Genomic DNA, 23,673 nt, shown 5'->3' on the forward strand with positions numbered 1-23,673 from the left:
GAGGCTTACAGCGCCACCCCCTCCCCCACTATGCTTCAGGGCAGGTCATATGACCAAGACTAACAGGAATTTTACCTCCGAAGATCTTCCAGAAGCTTCCATGAGGTGACACCCCAGCAGCCCCGCACACTTCTGCCTCTTTGGGCATGCCCTGTGTACCAGGCCTAGGCCCAGGTTCTCCTTTTCTACATCCATTCTCGTCTGGGGCCAGGGAGGAGGTGACACAATTGTCCCCAGACTAGTAGGCATTATTCAATTTCTGTAAGAAGAGACAGAGGCTTTAGGAGGTCTTGTAACGTGGCTCCCTGGGGTGTTGGGGCCTAAGTCTGAACACAAATGCCCTGGGTCAAAACGAAGATGCCCGTCAGTCTCTAGGTCTCAAAGTCCTCTAGCAGTGCTTGATTCTCAAGTGGTTTGCACTCGGGTCTCAGATCTACACTCTAGAAATCTCCTTCCCTGCATCCTCCACTGACTCCCATTATTCAGAGGCTCCCATCTAGCAGGCACATCTAGAGACAAAGGTCTCCAAACTAGTTTCTACCTCAGAGAAGCCTCACAATCAAAGACGGTAGAAATTTCCAGAATTGTCTACACTCTGCTGAAGCAGAGGCTACAGATTCCATGGGCACACACAGAACACCAAAAAGAGTTGTTGTCACCCCTGATGCTGTCCCTGTGGGCCAGAGCTTCCCAGGGCCTCCGCCAGCGGGTGAAGGTGGACCAGGTGACCCACAGGGCTCTGGCATCTGAGTGGGACCCTGACCTGCCACAGAGCTTTGGTGATCATTCAACCTGACTCGATTCTCCAGGGGAGGAAACCTGCCAGGAGAGCATGCACACAGCTTCTGAGAGGCCACTCCAGCCCTGCTCTGCAAGACAGCTTCCACCGCCAAGATTTGAGGATGAGTGAATTGCTCGAGGTCCTGACTGTGGCCCCTGGGCGCATTTCTGCGTGGCTCCTGCGCTGGGCTCCAGGAGTTGAGCCTTGAGACCCCAGGACTCAGAGGGCCTGGGTGGTCTTGGAGGGAAGGTCGGTGGGCCGGGCCTGGGAGACCTAGAAGGGACAGATTTCCCTTGGCCTGGGACAGATTTCAGTTCTCGGGCCAGTCAAGGAGGGAAGAGGTAAACAGAGCTGCCCTGGTCCAGCGACCTCGTTCACCCAGCATCCGAGCTCCGGGGGCCGCGGGCTTCCAGCCCCTGAGGCCGCTGCTTCAGAGCTCCGGGCTCGCGGCTCTAGGACGCCCCGGAGACAGCGAACTCGCGTGCAGGAGCCTGCGCGCTCGGACTCGGGTGTGTGCGCCCCGCCGGTGGCCGTGTCCCTGGGCCCGGGGGCTTCCCCGCCACGCTGTCTTGCCCCCACGTGGGATCTGCTTGGCTCCCTCTGGGTGGGGGGACCCCAACTCCTCCCACAGCCAGGCACTCAGAGGCGTGCGGCCGCCTGGGAAGAAAAGCTCCCAAACGAAAGCCGCGCGCGATCCAAAGCTGACTTCAACCCCGCGGGTGTGGACGGCGCTGGGGCAGCGGGCGGGGCGGGCCTGCGGAGGCGGGGTGCGCGCCTACCCGTGTGGTTTGCGCCACATCCGCCAGATCCGGGAGATCCGAGAAGGGGCGGAGGGGCCGCGGGCGCACGGGGCGCGGCGGGGGGGACCCCAGGTCAAGACGCAGCCTGCAAAGCCAGCGCCCGGCTGGGAGGTCCTGGTTAACCGCGCCACGTCCGGGGGTTACACACGGAGCCCGTGGGCGATTTCGGCCCACTTGCTTGTCTCTGGGGTCCTCGGCCAGCTCTAAAGTGGGGCCCGGAGCCCCCCGGGAGGAGGGCGCGCGCCCCCAGCTCGCCCAGGCGCTTCCTGGGGTCCGCAGTCCGCCTGCCGCGCAGGTGTGGGCCTGGCCCCCCGCGGGCATTTCAGGTTGCGACTCCTTTTCGAATAACCACACGCGGTGTGGACTGCACAACGGAGCCAGGGGTGCAGCAGCAGCTGTCTGGGCGCGACGCACGGGGGCCGCCTCGGCTCACCTGCTGCGGCCCTTCCTCCGCCCGCGCCACCCCGCGCGCCCTAATCATAAAGCCTTTCGGCACCGCCTGCCGCCCAGATGCGGGGCATGGGGGGCAGAAGGGTCTAGACATGAAGAGGGAGCACCAGGAGCGTCACCTAAGGGGGCTGGAGCTCGGAGGATCTTGGGGGCGGGGGGCTGCAGAGCCAGGGGCCTGGGTACGGCTGGGACGACCTCGTGGCCGTGGCCGTGGGCTCTGGAGCGACTCTCGAATGACAACTTTGCCACCTGCATTTATTTCCTGGCTATGCCCCTGAGCCATTCACTTACCCTCTCTGTGCCTCAGTGTCCTCGCCTGTAAAATGTAATAATAATAGCACGATCCTCAAAGGGCTATGGTGAGAACTGAATGAATTAATACGCTAAAGCTCTCAGCGCCCTGCTCTATACCAAGGAGCCTTAATGCTTGTTGGCACCTCCTCTTCCAGCCTCCTGCTATTATTAGTAGCTTCAGCTCCCCAGGGATGCCTCCCCTGGCCTTCTTGCTCCCAGATAGGCCTCATATGTTGTTCATTGCAGCGCCCCAGTCCTCCCATGAACCTGGGCAGTCGTCGGAGCTCTCTAGCAGTGAGACTGCCCATGAAGAGAATGATGGGGAAATAGGGATGTGAGCTCCAGGAATCCTCAGAGCTTGGAAGCCCTCCTCCCTGCCCCATCCCTATCCTGCTGGGAGTGGCCCTTACTCAGACAGGGAGCCCCAGGGATCTAGCCTATGGGTGTCTCCAGCCTCCAAACCCAGGAGAGGCATGTTCCACAGGCCCTTCCCAACCAGGGTGGGATTCAATGCAGCAACGGTTTATCCTAAGAGCCATCAGGCCTGTTTCTGGCCTCCCTTATGGTTTTTTAGAGACAATGACTGAGGGGGCCTGGCACCAGCCAGGGTTCTTGCGACCCTTGGTGTAAGGTCCCTGTCAAAGACCACCACCCCCTATAATCCCTACTGGTACTATGAAGCATCTGTGTGGGGTCCGGGAACTTGGCCTAAAGTCCGTACTAAGAGAGGGCCTAAAATAAGACATGGGGCCTGTATAGAAGATCCTTTGGCTTAGATGAACTTCAAGGGGGCACGAAGGCGTTCACTTGCAAGAGGGAGTTCAGGAAGATTGTTAGGTCCATTCTGCCTTCAGGGGAAGCAGACAGACAATTCTCCAGCACTTAGAGTATCGAGGGGGCTTTAAAACCCAATGCAGTGGCCCCAGAACTCTTCATTGATTCTGGTCTGGGAATGAGAAGGACAGGTCCTACCTGCAGGGCTGCCCCCGCCCCAGATTGCCCTGTGAGTCCCTGTCACTTAGGTCTTCCATAGCCCTCCTCATTGGGAGGGACATCTTGTGTCTCAGTAACACTTTCCCAGACTGAGATGAATGTTAGGTCTGAGAGTTTGCTTTGCCCCTGGGCTCTCTGTCCCAGAAATGGGGGTGACGGGGAGAGGACAGGGCCCTGGAGCACAGAGGCGGTGGAGAAGGCTCTGCCCATCAATCTCAGGCTGAACTCTTGTAGGAGATTGGGGAGCATCTCTGAGACCTTGAGGTCTGGTGACAGAAGTCCCTGGTTCTGCAGGTGAGAGCCGGGAAACCAGGGGGCTACGTGGCAGGTGGGGAAGCTGAGCTGAGGCTCAGGGCAGGAGAGGACCTCTGGACTAATGCTCTCAGAGAGGGGATCTGCCCTGACAGTGCCCTGCACACCGGGCCAGGCCTGGACTATTACTCTACCTCCTTTTCCTTTCCCCTTTCCCTCAGTGGGGACCCCACCCCCAGGTAAGGACCCTCGGGAGTCTGAGAGTTTGCATAACTTCTTCTCCTGCTCTACTCTGAAGCCTAGCGGTGGTTCTGAGTCCCCTCCCTCACTCCCCCCTCACTCCAGTCTGGGGCCACCCTCCTGCCGGGAGCCACCTGCCCTGGGCAGCTGTGCAGGCTGCTGTGTGCCTGTGCATCTCCGCAGCGGCAGTGGCCGAGGGTGCGCCTCTGTCACACATGGTGGCCGCGATCCCGGCTGGGCGCGCAGTTCAGACGCAGTTCAGGCGGTTGACTCCTCCGGGAGGCTGGGATCCTGGTTGGATCCAGCCCCTCCTTCCTTGGAGGCAGACGTCTAGAGTGGCTGGCGGCTGGACTCTGGTGGAGAGCTGGGGTGTGAGGGGCATGGGGAAGGGAAGACTTGGTTTATTTTCTTTCCTTTTATGCTCCCCTCTCTGTACACCCTGCACACCAGGAGCCCGCGCGGGCACCCGCCGCCGAGGCTTCCAGTGGGTGAAGGAAGCTGCTACTGCAACCGAGCTCCCAACCCCGTTCTCCTGGGTTCTGAGCTCCCCCCATCCGAGTTCCAGCCTCTTTGCGTCCCTCCGTATGTGTTTGCCGCCAGAACCTGACCCAGTTTTGAGTTCTTAAGAAATTTCGTTTCAGGTGGGATTTCAAAATAAAGCTACTAGATCCTGCCCTATCTTCTTCTTGGATTTGCATGGGGAGGCTCAGGTCCCTGTCCCCTTCCATCCTCCTCCCCCACTGCTTGGCCTCCTCTGGCCTTTGGTGAAAAGCAGAGCCTCCAAAAGGAGGCCTACAGAACGAGGGACCTCCAAGCGCCTGCCGTTCTGGCCAGCACAGCTCAATACACCTGCAGGGCATCTGGAAACACCTGTCCCCAAGCTAGGGGATGGAGCCACCCTCAGTCCTGAAAAGGGAGAACTCGCCTGGGCCACGATCAGGGGCCTCAAAAAATGAGGTTAGGACCAAAGAAACCTTCTCCACCCCCAGGTGTCCCAGGTACACAGGGACCTTCTGCCAGCAGCCACCAAAGGGGTTGTGGGCAACAGGGATCAGGGCTGGGGAATTGTCCCCTATGCCCACATCAATCTTGGCTTTCAAGGGAGTGTGTTCTCCTTCAAGCCCTGCAGGCTAAGAAACTACCACAGGGTCTGTCCTCCTTGACCAGAAAGGCCGAAGCTTTTCTATTTTTACCCAGAACCTCTTTATTTTTTTTTTTATCGGAGGAGTTCTAAATGTGCGCTGCAATTCTGGATTGTGAGGAACCCAGTGACCGTGAGAAGAGAGAGGCGGGCCGGGGAGCGCCGAGGCCCAGAGCACGGTGCAGGAGAGTCTCGCTCCAGGCTGGCTGTTCCCAGCACCTAAGGCTTTGCAGTTCCAGGCCAGTGTGGGTGCCCGGGGAGGGTCGTGCCCAGGGTGCGAAAAAGAGAGAAGGGTTAGCGGATTCCGCACCCGACACTCCGGAGGCAGGAGGCGCTCTGCCCAGAAAGCGCACCAGGGCCGCGGGCCTCGGGGGCTCCAAGTGGCCGGTCCTTAGCTGAAGCCTGAGGGTGCCACCTCAGCGGGATGGCGGTGGACGGCTGCTCCTGAGCCCAAAGGGGAAAAGAAAAAAAAATCCAGGTAGGACTAGAGGCCTGAGTGTCTGGACCCCCAGCAGAAGGCAGGATCCTCGCCCTGGAGGCCACCAATTCCGGGCGCAGGGAGGGCAATTTTCACTTTCAACCAACTCAGTCCTCAACGAAAGGGCAAAGGAGTTCCGGATTAAGCGTTGTTGGAAAAAATCAAAGTAACGAGAGAGCTTTGAGAAATACAACATTCCGAAGATGTGCTCAGAACACGCTTTAAAGACAACGTGTGTTTGTTGGCATGAGGGGGTGGAGATTGGCAGGAGAAGAGTCAAACCCCTCTTCTTCCAGGGTGAAACCGGGGGAATGGTCCCCAGCTCGGGCTCCAAGGGATAGAGTCCTGCACCCCCTTCCCTAGGCGGCTCCCGGTACCTCTTTCCACCCGCACGGTTGGAAAACACCCGACTTACTTTACGTTTTATTTAAAATCTCCACACTTGATCATTTATTTCGTTTTTGCAACCAAACAAGTAATAAATATTATTTAGCACTTTTTTTTCTTTTTACAAAAATAAAACAGATGATACACTCTCTGCAAGGGACAGCGGTCAGAGGAGGGATGTTATGTGGCAGACGCTGTGAAACCCATGTTGCGACGCTGGTAGCGCAGCGCCAGTTTGCCAGGACGCAGGAAGCACGTGGAAAAAGTTTGTCATTTGTGTTAAACGTGGCAAAAAGAAACCAACATAGAGGGAACCCGGCTTAGATTCCGGAGGGGCCGGCAGTCACGTGAGCAAACAGCTTAGCAGCACGCACTTACCTCATTATGGATCATATATTTACACATCCAAGAAAGAAAAAAAATTTAGAAAGCCAACAGAACTCCCAGAGAACCCAAACTATATTCACAGCAACAGCCTCTGAGCTCCGTCAAACCCTCAGGTACCCGACTGACTGCCCCCAATCGGGTAATAAATCCAATCACGTTGTGCTTAGAGACGGAAAGAAGGGGAAGGAGGGGAAAAGAGTCTATTTTAAAATAACTAACAAAAACAAAACACAAAACAAAAACAAAAACCCGCCCCCAAAGTCGACAGTTTTAGATTATTCCAATCCACAAGTGGGTTCTATTCTGACCTTCTATAAAGCTTGCTGGCACCGTTGACAAAGGAACATAGATTTATTAGAAAACCACAAAACCCCCCAAACCGAGAGGAGCGACAGGGAGGACCGGCGAGAGTTCTCAGAAGACAGTGGCGGCTTTACCCAGGTTGGACACGACCGACTGTAAGTGCTCCTGGTACCCAATGACAGCTTCCAACCGAGTCGCAGCCGCCGGCCCTGGGCCAGGGACGACCCCAGAGGCCCAGGCCTGCCGGCCTCCCCGGAGCGGAGCGAGTCCCCCCACGCCGTCCTCCCGCCCTCCTCCCCCCTGTAACGAAGTGCAGCCCGGGCCTCTAGAAACTCTTTTTTCTTTTCTTTTCTTTTTTTTTTTCTTTTTCTTTCTTTTTCTTGGGGGGCGGGGGACGTCGAGGGAGGGATGCACTTAGCAGCGCCTTCTTACAAAACGCGTCTCTGGGAGCAGCAGCGCCCTTTAAAGCCTGGAGAGGGCTGAGCCGGGTCCCAGGGCGCACGCCCCTGCGCTCCCAGCGGCGGCGCCGCGCCGGGTCCTCCCCGGGCCCCCACCCCCACCCCCAGGCCCCGGGCCCGCGGAGCTCTCCCGCGGCCTCCGGGTCCCTCCGCTCGCCACGTCGCGCCGGCGCCGGGCCGCTCACTTGGCGTCGGAGGCGAGGCGCGGCAGGCTGCCCGCGCCCATGGCCGACACGTGGTGGTGCGGCGGCGGCACCTGGCACATGCTGCAGGGGCAGGGCATCCCGCCCCAGTGCTGGAAGCCGCCGCCGCCCCCGCCGCCGCCGCCGCCGCCGCCCAGCGGGGCCGCCGCCGCCGCCGCCGACGGGGACTTGAGCAGGCCGTGCGGGGGCCGGATGGAGCCGACCGACGACAGCCCGGAGCCCGGCAGCGACGCGCTGGACACGGCGGCGGCGGCGGCGGCGGCGGCCGCGGCGGCGGCGGCGGGGGGCAGGATGGGGTGGTGCACCGCGGGGTGGTGCGCGGCGTGCGCGGCGGCCGCGGGGTGCGCGGTGGCGGCGGGCAGGGGCGCCGAGTGCGCCAGGCCGCCGCAGGCCGACGGGTGGAAGCCCGCGTGGTGGCCGCCGTAGATCTCGCTCACCAGCCGCTTCATCTCCTCCAGCGAGTTGGTGAGCATGAGGATGTAGTTGCGCGCCAGCAGCAGCGTGGCGATCTTGGAGAGCTTGCGCACCGACGGGCCGTGCGCGTACGGCATGACCTCGCGCAGCCCGTCCATGGCGATGTTGAGGTCGTGCATGCGCTTGCGCTCGCGGCTGTTGATCTTGAGGCGGAGCTGCTGCAGCTCGGGCTCCGTCATCTGCTTCTTGTCCTTCTTGGTGGACGACGCGGCCGCCGACGAAGTGGACGACGAGGTGCTGGACGAGGATGACTTGAAGCCGCCGCCGCCCAGCTTGTCCCCGGGGTGCGCGCCCGCCGCGCCCATGGCGCCGCGCAGCTCCGCGCTCAGCTCCGGCGGGCAGTCGCTCGGCGTGGACGAGGACACGGTGCCTCCCGTGAAGCCGCCGCCGCCGCTGCCTTTGCTCCGGGCCGGCAGAAACAGGTCATCGGGCTCTGGCGACGACGGGCGACTGGACACCAGGCTGGCGTCCGAGTCCATGGCCCCCGGGGATAGTCGCAGCTTTCGCAGGGTCCTCCCCCCCTCCCTGGGCGCTCGGAGCTTTACGCACGCCTCCTGCGAAAGAGGAGAAGAAACAGGAGAGAGAGAGAGATCGCGGTGGAGCGTGAGACAGACAGACAGAGAGACAGAGAGACAGAGAGACAGAGAGAGAAGCTGTTCCCGCCTGCACCGCAGCGCGAGGTCCAGGCGCCGGTGGCCGGTTGCCCCGTGACCACCTCGCTGTGTCCGGCCTTCGGTCAACGGCACCCAGGTCCGCACGGAATAATCCCCCTCATCCCTCCCACCACCACCTCCTCCGCTCTCATCCACAGGTTGTTTTATTCCAGGGAGCACTGGCTGCCCCTCGGTGAAGGTGGCATTCTGGAAGCTTTATGCCTGCAACTGGGAACCGGGAGGCTGAATCCCCAGGGATGGAATGGCAAGTGAGGGTTTTTTTGGGAGAGGGGGGGAATAGAGGAGCTCTAAACAGAGAAGTAATTATTTGGTTTTTCAAACACATCGACCTTATCTCCATCGACACCGCGCAGCAAACACCCACAGGCACCCAGCGCCCGCGAGCCTAGATAACACGCGCTGCGCCCGGGGGGCCGCGGGGAGCTTTGCCAGCTGACCGAGACTTGGGCAGAAGGAACTGTGGTCGCCCCGACTTCTCGCTTTGGGGCGACGGGGATGCTGCGGGGAGAGTCGGGGCAGAGAAACCGCTCGGGGGAACTGGCGGGCAGGGCCGGGATCGGGGCCCGCTCTAACGAAGCCTCCCTGGGTCGCGGGCCAGTTGAGGGGCGTCTGTCCCCGGGATGTAGACTGGGGCTGCTGGGGGCGGGGACACTTACTGTGGATGCAATTAGAGGAGCTGGTTCCCGAAAGCCGCAGCGGAGAACCGGGCTCCGGGCGCCGAGGTCTCGCTGGTCTATGATAAGCATCCGCACCTTTCGGGGCTCGGTCGGTTTTTATAGCCCGGTGGCGGCGGCGACCGCGGCGGCGGTGGCCGAGGCGGGGGCGGGGAACAATGTGCGGGTCCTGGAGGGGCCGCCGCGCCAATGAGCTGGGCCCGCCCGGGGGGCTGGGAAGCTGATGTCATCCCGGCTAATTCCGCTCAATGAAACTCGCCCGGCCCGCACACGCCTCCTCCCCGCGCACAGCCAATGGGCGTCGGCGGCCGGGAGATTCTTGGGGAGGGACTGGAGGAGGAACCCGCCGAGGGGGTGTGAGAGGCGAGGGGGAGGAGGAGGGCGGGCTCGCCGGGGAAGTACCGAGGCCAGAAGAGAATGCAGCTGAGCTGGGGAGAGAGGGAGTGTTGTCAAATTGCTGCAAAAATACGGTTTCCGCAGAGTCAGGCTGGGGGCTGGGGTGGGCCGGGGGTGTCTGCAGACAGAAAACTAAGCTGACACCCAACGCGACCGGAGCTTTGGGGATGCGCGCGGGTAACCCCGGCCACGCAGGCAGCTGGGGCTGGAGTCTCCTGCGTTTTGCATTTCATCTCCCTCTGCGTTCTCGTGGCCTGTCCCCGTCTCAAGGGCTTCATCCACACGTGGGCATTTTGAACCCCAAATGTAAAGGACAGTCCAGGCACAAAGCCCCTACTTTCTTCCCAAGCTAAGCGCGCCTCCGGGAGCTGGCGGTTCGGCTCCTCGGCCGAGGGCTGGTAGCGCCCCCAGCTGGGGGCAGGGCCTTGCGAGGCGGAGGGGACCTACTCCTGAAGCGTGTTTTGAAAGAAATCACGACCGCTCCTAAAGTGGAGAATGGGGCAGACACAGGGACGAGGTATTTCCCCCCACGGGAACCGCACGAACGGAAGGAAGGCAGAGTCTGGAGTCCAAAGTTAAGAGCCCTCCCCTCCCCTCCATTTATTAGCTCTGGAGCCGATGACGGTATTTTCAGCATCATCCTTGTGGTCCTGACCACGCTGTGGGGTAGGAGGGAGACGCTAGTTAGTCTGGGGGATGGGAAAAAAAAAACGTTTAAGGTCTGGTCAAAGACTTCTCCAGGCCCTGGGCCAGACAGCAAGATCCAGCTACTTGCAGCGGTACTCAGACACCTTTTTACCAATCGCAGCTTGGCTGCTAAACCCCAAAACTTCTGCCCGATCAGGGATTAAACATGATCTTAGAGAAGCGGCTAACTGAGATAGTTTAGTGGTCCTGACGCATCCAACCCATTTTACAGAAGGGAAAATCAAGAGACCATGTCTATAGCAAACCTACAGAAAACACTGCTAACCCTTTACGGCACAGATGGCTGCGTTGGCAGTTCCTTAGAGTAGTGGCAGCTGAATGTCTCTAACCACTTCCCCGAGCTGGATTCCTTACGTCCATACCTTTCGAATACAGAAGTTTGGTTCTGCAGACCCGGGAACCGGTTTGGTTCCTAGCCCTTTATATTGCACAGACACATACACAAGCACACCCTAGCCCTCCTTCTTCTGGTTGTGTGGTTGTTTGGGAAATTTTACTTTCCCTGTACCACGTCAAAAACAAAGTAATTTTTGTTTGTTTGTCCTACTTTCAAATTGGGAAAGTACAAAATAAATACAAAAATAAGCCCACCGTATAGCTCCCAATGACCGAGTAAGACTATGAGAGAAAAATCTAGTGGGTTCTCGCCTTCGCCTCTCCTCTCGTGCTTTCTGGAGCATAATTTTTCAACCCGTGTGTTTCCCGGTTGGCTCCACAGCCACCCATTAAATGTGTGCTTCAAGCATGAAGAACTGAAGTGTGGGGATATGTTGTCCAACGGTCATGGAAGATGGCCCATAACCGTTGATTTAGGAGAATCTGTCACAAGGTGGAAGGCAGGGGGCTGGAGTGGGGAGCGAGAGTAACTGGAATAGGTATTAGACAATGGTCCCTTTGGGCCTCCCCGACCACATGCAGTGAAGACATTCGTGGGAATGTGAGCCGTGGGGCCACCAGCCCACTTGTGCGCACCCCTGTGTATCTAATAAACACCGGCTGGCGCGCCCTGCGAGCGCCTGGGTTACAGACACTGAGGTTAGTCCAGAGGGCGGCACGTGTCCTGGAGCCCTGGTTCCTTCTTTTGTTGCCTGCCACCCGCAACTGTCCTGCGTCCTTCGGTCCCTGAGAGTGCCTGGGGTTCTTTAAGCGCTCCTTGCAGAGGCTGGAGTTGGAAGCAGGGGCGAAGGTTGAGGGGCTCATTGTGGCACCTTGCATATTTAAAGCCTGGGAAGGCAGAGTGCTGCGGGCCCTTCGCCAGGTTCTCTCGTGAACGCCCCTATGGATACTCCCCAGGCCCCAAACCCGTGCCACTGAGCCAGGGGCAGTGGTGGCTGTTCTGGGCTGTGCAGCGGCACCTCGCGGTTCTCACTCCCCAAGCCCGGAGCTCAGCTGCCCGGCAGCTCTGGGCTGGAGACCCATTCTCCCCGCAGCATTCTCCAACATCCTGCGGTTGTCAGAAAGTCGCTCTGGGAGGTAGGGGCAGTCTGTGTCCCCCTGGGCTAAGGGAGCCCAGGTCGCTGGACTCCTCTCTCTGGGTCTTTGAGCCCTCCTACCCCCGCTCCAGGAATAATCAAAAACTTGAGCCAGCCGCTGGCGCCTGCCCTCGTGCGTCCCGGAGGCGTCCTGGCATTTGCTCTGTTCTTGAGCCCGGCGCTTGGTGTGCACGTCCTGGGTGGGTTCTGGGCAACGCCGCAGCCCCTTCCCGCGAAACGGAGACTTGCCGAGGCTAATCAGCCGGGCTCTGGGAGTTCCTGGCTGGCCCAGGCATCCAGAAGCTGTCGGCCTCCTCCGTCAAAACGGAAGACGTGTTTTTCCCTCTCCTTTGTGTTTCCCTCCCACAAAAGGCCGGGTGCGCGTCGAGGCCGGCCTTTGCTCAGTCGCCTGGCGGCCGGGAGGAGCTTGTGCCAAATAGGCCCGGGGCGGGCTCGCGGGGTCCGAGGGCTCAGACCTCCCACTGCTTCCCGGGTTCCTCCCCGGGCCATTCTTTCGCGTTCTCGCCTTTCCCTTCCCCAAGTTCCTGCACACATTCAAGCAGCCGCTTGGCCAGACTGCCAAGGAGAGCAGCGTCCTTGCTCGGGGGCGAGCCAGGGCTGACAGCAGGATGCGAGGCTGGGGGCACCGGAACGGAAAGCAAAGAAGAAAGCGTTTCAGCAATCGGTCCAGATCCGGAAACCAGAAGGCTTGCGGAGGGGCAGCGTTTGGCGCCCAAACCTGAGCGATAAGACCCCTCGGGAGAGCTCTGCAAACAAATGGCATCTGTCTTCCTTGTAAGGCTTAGCTTCCAGAGCTGTCCAGGGTCATCCCGATCTGGGACCCGGCGCTGAGCACAGGGCCTGACACGTGGAGGGTGCTTGGTAAATACTTCTGAATGCTCACGCGTGCAGATGTGCCCACGGGCTGGTGTGAAACGTGACTGCTAAAATACATGTAATACTCCGTGCACACAGTACACCATGAAATCTGTAATCTGGGCTGCCGCAATATGGGAGCCTTTAGAATGACAAGGGTAGTGGCTTCTATCCAATGGCCAGTTACGCTGTGCCAGACACTTAGTGGGTCTTGGCAGAAATTATCTCATCTAATCTCTCATGACTCTAGGTGGGTCATTTACTTCGCTTACTCCCATTTGCAGGCTGGGAAACTGACCCTCAGGAAAGGTGTGGGCATCTGTTAAAGGTCCTGGGAGCAGAGAAGCAGGTCCAGGGAGGCAGCATGACGGTGGGCATCAGAGCCTGAGCCGTCTTGAGTTGTCTGGTTTCAGCCTCATATTCTCGTTCCTAAAATGATGGTTTCTAGAAGCTACTGTGACCTCTAAGCGTGTGTCTGTTGCAAGATTTCAGGGGGTGTGGGGAGGAGTCGAATGACATCCTCACTTGGCAGTTTCTCTAATCTGTCGATACTCAAGTTGTTTGAGTGGGAGGGCGCTGAGAATGGAGGGGTCCCAACCTTTCGGCAGAGGCTCACCCGGGGGCAGAATCGGGAAGGAATCCCCAGGGGCTTGGAAGGTGGGGTGATGCGCTGGGATAGCTAACGGGAAAGGACAAACAAAAAAAGCCCCTAGAGAAGCCCCATAGCTAATAACCTCTTCTCCACTGTCAGCTCTGCTCTCTGAATCACCCACCTTCACTGAGCTAGCACTCAGCTGCCACCTGCCCTGAAGGATCAACGGCTGAAGTCCACCTGGGCACTCAGGTTCACCAGGGAACAAAGTTGGGAGAGGACTGAGGGGTGATTGGAAATTAACTTTATAGATCTCATCTCACAGTTGTCTCCCCCAGTTGGGCAACAGCCCTTCGGGTGTTGAAGGAGGAGGCGCATTGTTCCCGTTTTACAGATGAACATATGGAAGATTAGAAGTCGGAGTTCTTGGGATCCTGTTCCCTCTGGATTAGTCTGCACGCTGGGACGGGGGTGGGGACAGTGTGAGAAAGGGGAGGCCCCTAGAGTCCGTCAGGGGAGATCCGGTGGGCAGGATCAAGGTGAAAAGGTTGGGGAGCACAGGTGCGAGTGTCCTTGGTGGGTAGCCCCTCGGGTATAAGGTGGCGGGGACATAGGGACCGAGAAACCGCTGATCTGGTCTGGGCTAAGGTCCTGGGTATGAGGAAGCACATGAGAGTCTTCAGGCCACCGTGACCACAGGGAGGCAGGAGGTGCGTGCGCTCCCCACACTGCGCCCGGCGCCTGGTGCCCTGATGACATGGGGCACAGCCCACCGCTGCACCCGTGGAGGGCACGGAGCCTCTCGCCTCCGAGGGCCTGTTGCAGTTGAGTCCCAAACACGGGTTGGATGACCTGGCTTGCTGCATCGGGAAAATGGGGCAATATGACCCTGCCCGGTGGGCCTCAGGATCCAGTCCCAGCCCTTTAACGCGGCCTGCGAGGGAGGGTCCTGACCCGATCCCAGCCGGCTTCTCCTGGTCTCCTTTTGCAGGAGCCGGAGTACCCGGCGACTCTGCACTTTCCTCCACCTTTGCCCACGTGTCCCCGTGCATGAGCCCCTTGGCACCCACAGCTCTCCCCACCCCCATCGGGGTTCACCCCGGGGCGAGGGTCTGGCTCCCTCCCCGCAGAGGGAGCGCCTCGAGGGGTCCTTGCTTTGCATCTCCGGGGGCCGGAGCAGGGCAAGTCCAGAGAGCTCAAAAAACCGAGGTTAGGGCCGCAGATAAGATAGTTACCCGGAGAGTTTGATTTGAGTTGCCACACAGCACAGAGGACCACAAAACAATAGCGCCAGGGGTACAGTCCCCCCACAACCGCCCCATTAAACCGGGTTCAGAAATGCCGGGTGCAGACCGCGCGGCTCACTCCTGGCCCTAGGAGGGCGCAGACACCTCCTCCCCCTCCAGGCACACAGGTCCTCTCGGAAGTGCAGGGCGGGAGATGGGCCCAGGCCTCCGCTCTTGGGGAGGGAGGGGCGCGGGGTGACAGGTGCCGCGGGGTCCCGGACCTGGCAGGGCGCTCCGACGCCCGGCGCCCTGCTCCGGCTCAGCCCGAACGCGCGGCCCGCGGGGGACTCCCCAACCAGGACTCCCGGGCCCGAGCCCCCAGCTGCGAGCGGCTCCTGGGCGCTCGGGGAGCAGGGACCCCACCCCCCGGGGGGCCTGGCCCACACCTCACACAGGCCACCGCCCTGGACCCGCATCTCGAACCTTCCTCCGGGTGAGCACCGGCAGCACTGCCCAGGCGCAGTCCCGGCCCCCTGCACCGCGCGCAGCCCCACTCTGGGGTTTGGAGAAAGTGGCGGAAAACAGGAGCTGGGCACGTTCTGCTTCTCTTCCTTTTTGCCTTTGCTCCGTTTTCCATCTCATCTGGTAGCCTCTTCTCCCTTCTGCTTTCTCCCTCCCCTCCCGTTTGTGTATGTGAGTCTTCTTCTTCTTCTTTTTTTTTTAATTCTCCCTCTTTGCTGAAATGGCACATGCCAGGCCCCTGAGAGCCAGGAACTTCAGAGGGACTCCCGACCCCCTGCCGCCTCTCTCCACATCTGCATCCTGGGACAAGCTGCCTCAGAATTTACAGGGGCACTGGTTGGAAATCCAGAGTCTTGGGTCCATCCAGACCTAGTGAGGCAGAAACTCCAAGAACCAAGGCGATGCGTGGCACATTCGAGTTTGAGAAGCATTGTTCTAGGTTCTTTTGGAGGCTTATCCTTAGGTATGTGCCTCTTCTTCCCCCAAGGTCCTTGGGCCTTCCAGTCCCTGACACACACCCTCTCTGGGGCTGACAAAGCTATATTCTGGAGCTTCCAGAACACCTCCCAGCCATTTACATTGTGCTCACTCTTACCCCCTTGGCCTCTGTTAAATAAAATTTAGTACACACTTTAAGAAATGCATGCCCATTATAAAACAAAAATAACTTTGAAATAATGCAGAATGCAAAAGTCACCTGTAGTCCAACCCTATTCCCCTGCAACAAGTCTCTATCAAAAATTTTGGTGAAGTTCTTCCAGACTTTATTAGGTTTTGTAATCAGCTGCTTTCATTTCTTAGCGCCTCTTGGGCATCTTTTCACAACAGTAGAAGATTCACCTGACCCCTTTAACAGTATAAATGTGCACCAATCCATCCCCGTTAGGTCCTCCCTTCCGTTGCCTGTTCAGCTTTGAACAGCTGGTCAGAACTGGAACCCCTAAAAACATGCCTGTTTGTGTGTGTCCTTGTGGTAGGAGGATCACAGAGTTAGGCTCCTGCCTGGCACGGCAAGGTAGGGACTCCCCGCCTGGCCCCCCTTGGGCTCTCTGCAGTGGCAAGTTCTTGTCTGAGGAGTCGCTCTCTCCTGGCAGGTGTGGTGAGAAGAACTGTTTCTCCACTTTGCCTATAGTTAGATGTGCAGGGAAACGGAACCCACCCTTCTGAGACTTGGATGGGTTCAAAGGACGATGTTCAGTCATCCTGAGCAGAGCATTCCTGGTCTGGCACCATGACCAGGTCAGAACTTGAGATCTGTGATTTTGGAGGATGCAGGAGGTTTTTTGTTTTTAAGATTTTATTTATTTATCCATGAGAGACACACACATGGGGGTGGGGTGCAGAGACACAGGCAGAGAGAGAAGCAGACTCCCTGCAGGGAGCTGGACACAGGACTCAATCCCATGACCCCGGGATCACAACCTGGGCATGAAGGCAGGCGCTAAACCACCGAGCCACCCAGGCTGCCCAATGCAGGAGTTTTTATAAGACACTCAGTTTCCTTATTCATTCGCAACCAGAAAGATCATCTACTTCTGGGTTGACTCTGAGGCTAGGTCTAAGCAAAGAGGCCATTCTTCGTGGACAGTATTTACAGTTTTGACTAAAAGAAGAAGGTGGCAAAGGAGGTGGGGAGGGAGAAGGGGAGAGGAAGACAAAAGGAAAAAAAGAAACCACATTCTCTCTCTCTTTAATTCTCTCTTCTTTAAAACATATTTTGAATAGGTTCTCTGTAGCACTTGCCTAAAATAAAACTCAAATCCCATAAAGAGTATTTGATTAAAACTAAGGCTCAGTGGTCAAGTGCCTCCCTTTGGCCCAGGGCGTGATCCTGGAGTCCCAGGATCGAGTCCCACATCGGGCTCCCTCCATGGAGCCTGCTTCTCCCTCTGCCTGTGTCTCTGCCTCTCTCTATGTCTCTCATGAATAAATAAAATCTTTAAAAAAAACCCTAAGTCTCCCTGGTACAACTGACCTCCTTCCCCCAGGTCCCCAGAGGCAACTACTGCTACAGTTTCTTACGTATTCCAGAAATACACACACACACACACACACACAGGCCAGCCCACCAACAGCATACATATTTACAATACACCTTCTCAAACACCCTCACCTGGGTGGTCAGACGTGCAAGGAGCCTCTCCTCATCTAAATGAAGACAGTTATCCCCACTCAAAAGCAAGCATCACAACATCAGAATCTGAGCACACCATCCTGATGGTATTTTTCCCATTCCCCTTGGTCATAGAGAACTCCAGGTGGTGAGAGATCGAGGAGCTTTCTGCACTGAGTCCACTTCTCCAAAGTGTCCCCAAGATAGGACTTTTAGCCACTGCCCAAAACTTGCAGGTGAGTCTGTTTCTTTTTTATATTATAATTGCAAAATGAATAGTTTATCTTCCTTCCTATCAGGAGGGCCATCGTACTTTAAAGAGTATATGTAAGACCATGAGATGAAGCTAATTAGTTATTGTTATTTTTCCTTATTCGTTGACCAGGTAATATTTGACATAGTTCAAAATTTCAAAAATATAATGAAAAGGTTCCCACCTCTGTCCCCCCAGCCACTCGGTTCCCTTGCTTAGCCACCACCTATCATTTCAGAGATATTCTCTGCATATCCAAGCAACGATATATATTTATTCTTTGTTTATACAGATGGTAACAGACTATACATACCGTTTCCCCACCTTGCTTTTTTTTTTTTCAGTTAACATCTAGCAGATTACTTCTTTTCGCTGTATTAAAAGCTCCTTCCAAAAAAAAAAAAAAAGCTCCTTCCTTAAAAAAAGACATCCTTCCGTAATATGGATGTACTATAATTTATTTAGCTATCGGCCCATTGGAAGACATTTAGATTGTTTCCATTTTTTTACAAACAATGCTGTAAAGAAATACTTTGTAAATTGTCATTTGCATATATGCTCTAAGGATAAATCCTTAGAATTAGCATTATTAAGTCACAAGCCTGTGCATTTGTAATTTTGGTAGATGCTACCCAATTGTTACCTAGGTAGTGTCCAAATCTGTGTTGCAATGTAAAAGAGCTGCTACCTGGTTGACAGTTAATTTGGATGCTCAGTTTTTATTTTCCTGAGTCCAGGGAAAATGTGATCTCTAATTTGGATGTCAGAATAGGTGACGGGCTGACCACTGTGACTCTGCAGGATAGAATAATAAAATGTCGTTTCCCCCTTTTAAAACACCAAGCTACAAATTCTAATAGATTTCAGCATCTGGTACCATTTCCAGTCCTTCTCGAGATTTACTAATGACTTTTTCCACGTTCTTGGGTAGAATGGTCCAAGTGTGCAGACGCATTATATCGGCTGAGGAAGATTTATGTTTCGAGCATCAGAATTCAACAGCTATTTACTGGGCTCCTTTCCTGTGCCATGAACAGTCTTGTGCCAGGGGTCCAGCAGTGAACAAAACAGACAGCACCTCTACTCTCAAACATGTTAACAAGAATAATACTATCATGATTATTAGTATAATTTATTTTTATTCTCTTAATAGCCCTGTAAGGTGGTTGGAGTAGGGTGTACGTGATTAACCCACTGTCTCCCACCCAAGTCACATGGCAAACACTGCTGGTGGTTCTTCCAAATCTGTTCCACTTTCTATATAGAACTTCTGGTTGGATCCATGGCCACCGAGAATAAAGGCAGCATTTGCCAGCCCCCTTTGTGACCAAGTTCGGGCCAGGAGGCTATAAACAGAAGTGGTGTTTGCAATTTCCAGAGGCATCCTCCAAGTGAGGGAGCATGTCTTTCTCATTTCATCTTGACTTCCTGCTGTCTGGAATCCCGACATGATGGTCAGGGCTGGAAGAGCCACTGGGGTCATGAGGTGGCCATGAGGCCACATATGAAAGCACATTAGGAGAGAAGGTGCCTGGGTTCCTGATAGTATGGGGTGCTGGACATGCCCAGGACCCATTCCCTGGTCTCAGATGAGAGGGCAAAACCCTCTGCTTTGTTAACTCCATCTTTTCTGAGACAGCTAAACTGAATCCTAATCAAGGGTAAGGGACTTGTGAATGCTAAATGAGGTGCTTTGGGATGTCAGAAGAGGCATCCCCCCCCCCCCCCCCGCCCGCCCCCTGCAGGCGTCTTTGTTATATCAGTTGGGCCTGAATCCTCACTAATTCGCAGGGCTAATTCTCATCATAACAAGGCTGGTGACTTGCAGTGTTATGAGGCCACCCCCTCTGTAGAGGAGGCTCTAACAAAGGGGGAATGAGCACCTCTGGTCTCGTGCTGTGTCATTCAGGAAGTGGTGGTGCTGATGGTCGGACCTCACTGGGCAACCTCTTTAGTGGATGGTGTGGATCCTGGTGGTCCCTTCACTCTTCCTTGTTGGGCCTTTTCATTATATGCTATTTGCCTTTGAATTTTGATGAAGCAAAGGCTCCTGTGGCAGTTAATGTCGATGCTTGCCCAGATCCCTTTCTATGGTTTCTGCACCCTTCAGGCTGGGGCGAGCTTTCACTTTCAATGACCAGCACATCCGACTCATCTTCTCAAGACTGTCCTCAGATGTCTGGAGCTGATCTGCCAAATGTGGAGAGGGCTGAGGTGTAGTCATGGTGCATGATGTAGTTTTGGAATATAGGTGGTGTGTGTGTGTGGGGGGGTAAGCCACCAATATAGGCTTGGTGGGGTGAGGTCCAGAGCCGACGGCCAAGAAAGAATTCTTATGACATCTTTGGTGCAGAATGGTGGTTTATGAAAGCACTGGGACAGGACCCGTGGACAGGAAAAGGTGCTGTGAGTGGAGGCTGATTATATCCTTGGGAAATGGGGGTAAGGAAAAAGGAGATTTTTCAAAAGAATTTTTGTATGCTAAAGAGGACATACAAGATATTGGAGGCCTTGCCAATTGTCAGGTTAAGGTTGGTTTTCCCTCTAGTAAAGCATTAACATGGAGACAGTTGGGAGTTTCCTTCTGGAAGTTAGGTTATTGCTAAGAATGGTCTTTTTTCTCGTGTATATCACTAAGACATTTTGTAAACTGAGGGAGACTCGTGTCTTGCCGGTGTGTAATCTCTATAAGTTGACCATTTGTTTTGCCTTCCCTCAGCTTTAGGGCAGCCAGGAGTGCCTGAGGACTGTCACCTGTATCCTGCCTGGGAGGGAGGAGGTAGATTGCATGGTGTCAGCTTCTGCTTCGTCCTCAGCTTGCCTTCTGCTCCCTCATCGGTGCAGACCTTCCTCATTTTGTCTCGAGGTGACTCTGTGGCATAGCTTCTACCCCAAGGACCCCTTATAGGTTCAGGCCGAAGCCCACTCACTTTAGAACTTTTGCCTGAGATCTTTTCTTGGCTTTCTCCTCTGGCCTGGCTTCCCCATGCCCTTACCAGCCTCCCTGGGTCAGTGGGGGGACTGCTTTGGTTAATCACTGAGCCATGAACACCCATCTCAGTATAGCCCAGCAGCCCTGACATGGGGGGAATTGCAGTTCTATCTCAAGGGGCTGTCCCTGTATAGCATCCCTTTGTGGAGATGGTTGCTCCAGGCCTTCTTATCTTGCTGCTTTGTCATGCTCTCTTCTGTTGTATTCCCTCTTTTGTGTTGATGGCAGCCCTGGCTCCATCATATCTACATTCTCATCAGCAGGAAGGAGAGGGAAAAAGTGTAGGCCTCACCACCTCCCTTGAAAGTCAGGCCCAAGCGCTGCAAGTGGAACTTCTGCTCACAACCCATTAGCCTCTCATAGTCACATGGTTACCCCTAAAGGCAAGTGAAGCTGAAAATGTTGTCTTCAGGTGAGGGGCCAGGAGGGCACCAATTGACAGCCACCCAGGAGCTCTCAAACTAACCAAAATAGAAGAGAATGGATTTCGGGGACCCTAGCTGTTGTTGTCACACCTAGGAATCACCATCTTAAATTCTAGGAACTAAAATGTTTCTAATGCCACTGATGTTTAACTTACACCAAAAATTTCTTTTTACGGATTTTATTTATTCATGAGAGACACATAGAGAGAGGCCGAGACATAGGCAGAGGGAGAAGCAGGCTCCCCTTAGGGAGCCTGATGCAGGACTCGATCCTGGGACTCCTGGATCACGCCCTGAGCTGAAGGCAGACACTCAACCACTAAGCCACCCAGGTGTCCCGACATACACCAAAATTATACCTTTAGCTGCTATGACCAATTCCAAGGCAGCTAGCTGTGAATGCCCTGAAGTACTGTTTCTGGAAAAGACCTGAGAAGTCCTCTTCATCACCTCCAGCATAGTTACTGGGGCCCTGGACACAGAGGTGGCAGATGAGACCAACACAATGGGAAGGGTAGAGTGTAGACAGAGCTTTTGGCAGAAAGCTGATGTAAAGTGGGTGGCACAGGTTTCCTGGAAATGGGCATCCCTGGTAAGAAAAGGAATGAACTCAGGGCATGAGAAAGTCAGTGGGGGGCCAACCTTGGGTTAAATAGTGCTCCCCTCCCCCCATATATATTCCTGTCCAAATTGCTGGAATTTCTGACTGTGGCTTTACTTGGAAAAAGCATCGTTGTAGATGTAATTAAGAATCTTGCAATCATCGTGGACTAGTCAGTCAGCTCGGCCCTAAATCCCATGGCAAGTGTCCATATAAAAGCAAAGCAGAGGAAGATCTGAGACAGACAGAAATGAAGACAGAGGAGAAGGCCATGTGAAGAGGGAGACAGAGACGGGAGGGATGTGGCCACCAGCCATGGAAGACCCAAAGCCATTGGAAGCTGGGCGAGGAGAGGAAGGGTCCTTCTCTAGAGCCTTCGAATGAAGCACAGTCCTCCTGACACCTTGATTTCAGACTACTGACATCCAGAACCATGAGACAACAAACTATCTGCTGTTTTAAGCCACCAAGTGTGTGGTAAGTTGTATGGCAGCCTCAGGAAATGCTTCCAAAGTAGACACAGACATTGGGTTGGAGGGAGGAGACCATGCTGCAGGTCAGTGAGGGTGGGAAGGTAACCAGTCTTTGCCTCTCTAGGTATGCTCTCAGCTACCTCCACCCTGGTCTCTGCTCCTCGCTTCCTCTGGTTGGGCTGGGATGGGGGTGGGGGTTGGAGAAGAACCTGAGGCATTTATCTCCCTGGCTGGCTCTCTTGGAGGTCTCCTGGGGCTGGCTCTGGTCCTACAGCGGGAGGCCACTCTGCACTACTTTCTTTCCTCTGAGTCCTGGTAACCTCTCTCTCCCTTGTCCTTTTGGGCAAAAGGGTGAGGACACAACACAAATACTGCTAGCTCAGGTCTTGCACTATCTCGTGAGGTCCCCCTTACTCCCTGGCCTCATCGTTGGAATTCCCTTTCTAAGTTAACTTTCCTCAAAGTATCCTTACTTGGCTGTGCTCTTTCCCAATGGGACCCCTGGCTGAAAAAGCCCACCAGGAGGCTCCATCTCCCATTCTTGTCGTGGGTGGGAGTCAGGCACAGACAGCTGGAACCTCAGGAGGTAGGAGGGTGGGTTTCCTGAGGTCCAAAATCCTGCAAGGGGGAGATCTAGGCTTCTGAAAGGGTAGGAGGGGAAGGCTTCAAAGATGGGGCTCTGCAGAGCTACCTCAGCCCTATACCATGCTCTGAGGGCTTTCTCTCCATCTCAGGGGCTGGGTGCAGTCTCCACTTCCAGAGGGTCATGCCTGCTGCCCCGCTGGAGTCTAGAGGTGGTGCTTTTGTCCCCCTGGAGGTCTGGGAGCTCAGCCACAGTGACATACCACCTGCTTGGCAAAGCCTGGGGAACTGGAATAAGGTGGACATGGGGAGGATCACGTGCCTCCGCTTCCTCCCCAGGAAGGACAAAGCTTTTCTAAATTGCCAAATTAGGGTAAAAATCCACAAAATCCAGTATGTGTATGGAAGAACGGAAGCCCGTGTTTGGTTTCAAAAATGGGTCTCAGTGTTTCCTGACAATGTCTGAATCCTGACCCACTGCCCCATTTGGGACATTACTCTTAGCTCTCCAGTAATTCTGTTGCCTATTAACTGGGGCATGTGAGATCCAGGAAAGGGGGGTCCCAAACCAAAATCCAGATGAGCCTCCAGCCGATGTGCCAGCCTGTAGAAGGGAAAGGTAAGAGGAGAGTCCAGAGGTGAGGCCGTGGGATGGTAAATGGAGGCTTGTGACAGGAGAGGAGAGGTTTCAAGCAGGATGCAGAGAGCATCCCCAGAGCCTTCCTTGCTTAAAGGGAGACCACCACAGTTTTCTTCCAAATAATTCATTGATCATTAATGAATTGATAATTCATTGATTATTTTTTTTTCTGATAGAGAAGGAATACCTGGTCCTCGTTAGAAAATTTGGAAACTACAGGGCCTGACAGCTATAGACACCCTGGAAAAGGCAGGGTTTTAGGGTAGTGCAGGCGAGAGATGAATAAGGACCCTATTATGGGCTGAATTGTGTCCTCTACCCTCCCAAATTCCTATACTGAAGTGCTAACTGCCAGGATCTCAGAACAGGACTGTGTGTAGACAGAGAATCTCGTTAGTTTTCCAAGCTTGGGTGGCTTGGATGGGTGTTGCCACAACTCAACCAAATGGAAAGTCCATGAGGAAGAGTTGGTGTTTGGACAGGTTGAGTTGGAAGTGGGTCCCAGGGGGATGTCTAAGTGGCCACCTGGGGTATGCCATTCGGGGCCTGAGCCAGAGTGCCCAAGGGAAGCACAGCGGCACATGGCATGAGTGGAAATCATCCCGCAAGTAGAGGGGCTGCCCAGGCCCAGAGCCGCTGGCGGAGGACAGACCCTGGGGAGGCCGACATTTATTTTCATCTGCGAGGAAGAGCCCATCATTTATTGTGCTGATGGTCTGTATCGCAGCTGTTCACGTTTATTAGGTTGATTCCAAAATATTGTCTGCCTCCCCTAATTTCTCTTTCAGTCCATTGTTTAAAAAAATTCCCAAG

The 23,673-nt window shown here is 55.4% G+C and overlaps 1 protein-coding gene across 1 annotated transcript; it reads right to left on the bottom strand.

Moving 5' to 3' along the window:
- Positions 1 to 5,868: 5,868 nt before the first annotated feature.
- OLIG2 (oligodendrocyte transcription factor 2) lies at positions 5,869 to 9,078 on the bottom strand. The gene is made up of 2 exons (XM_041735085.1): positions 8,972 to 9,078; positions 5,869 to 8,195 (listed from the first exon to the last, which is right to left on the bottom strand). The coding sequence occupies exons 1-2, from the start codon at positions 9,059 to 9,061 to the stop codon at positions 7,146 to 7,148; spliced, it is 1,140 nt and encodes a 379-aa protein (XP_041591019.1). The 5' UTR covers positions 9,062 to 9,078; the 3' UTR covers positions 5,869 to 7,145.
- Between the last annotated feature and the right edge of the window lie 14,595 nt (positions 9,079 to 23,673).

Source organism: Vulpes lagopus, chromosome 20, assembly GCF_018345385.1.
Source record: "Vulpes lagopus strain Blue_001 chromosome 20, ASM1834538v1, whole genome shotgun sequence".
Classification (NCBI taxonomy): domain Eukaryota; kingdom Metazoa; phylum Chordata; class Mammalia; order Carnivora; family Canidae; genus Vulpes; species Vulpes lagopus.

What these genes read in the sequence shown, in the direction of transcription:
- OLIG2 (XM_041735085.1), bottom strand. Translation starts at nt 9,061, where the DNA reads ATGCTTATCATAGACCAGCGAGACCTCGGCGCCCGGAGCCCGGTTCTC. An exon ending in CTCCTCTAATTGCATCCACA is followed by an intron (nt 8,196 to 8,971) that starts GTAAGTGTCCCC and finishes CCTCTTTCGCAG; the next exon opens with GAGGCGTGCGTAAAGCTCCG.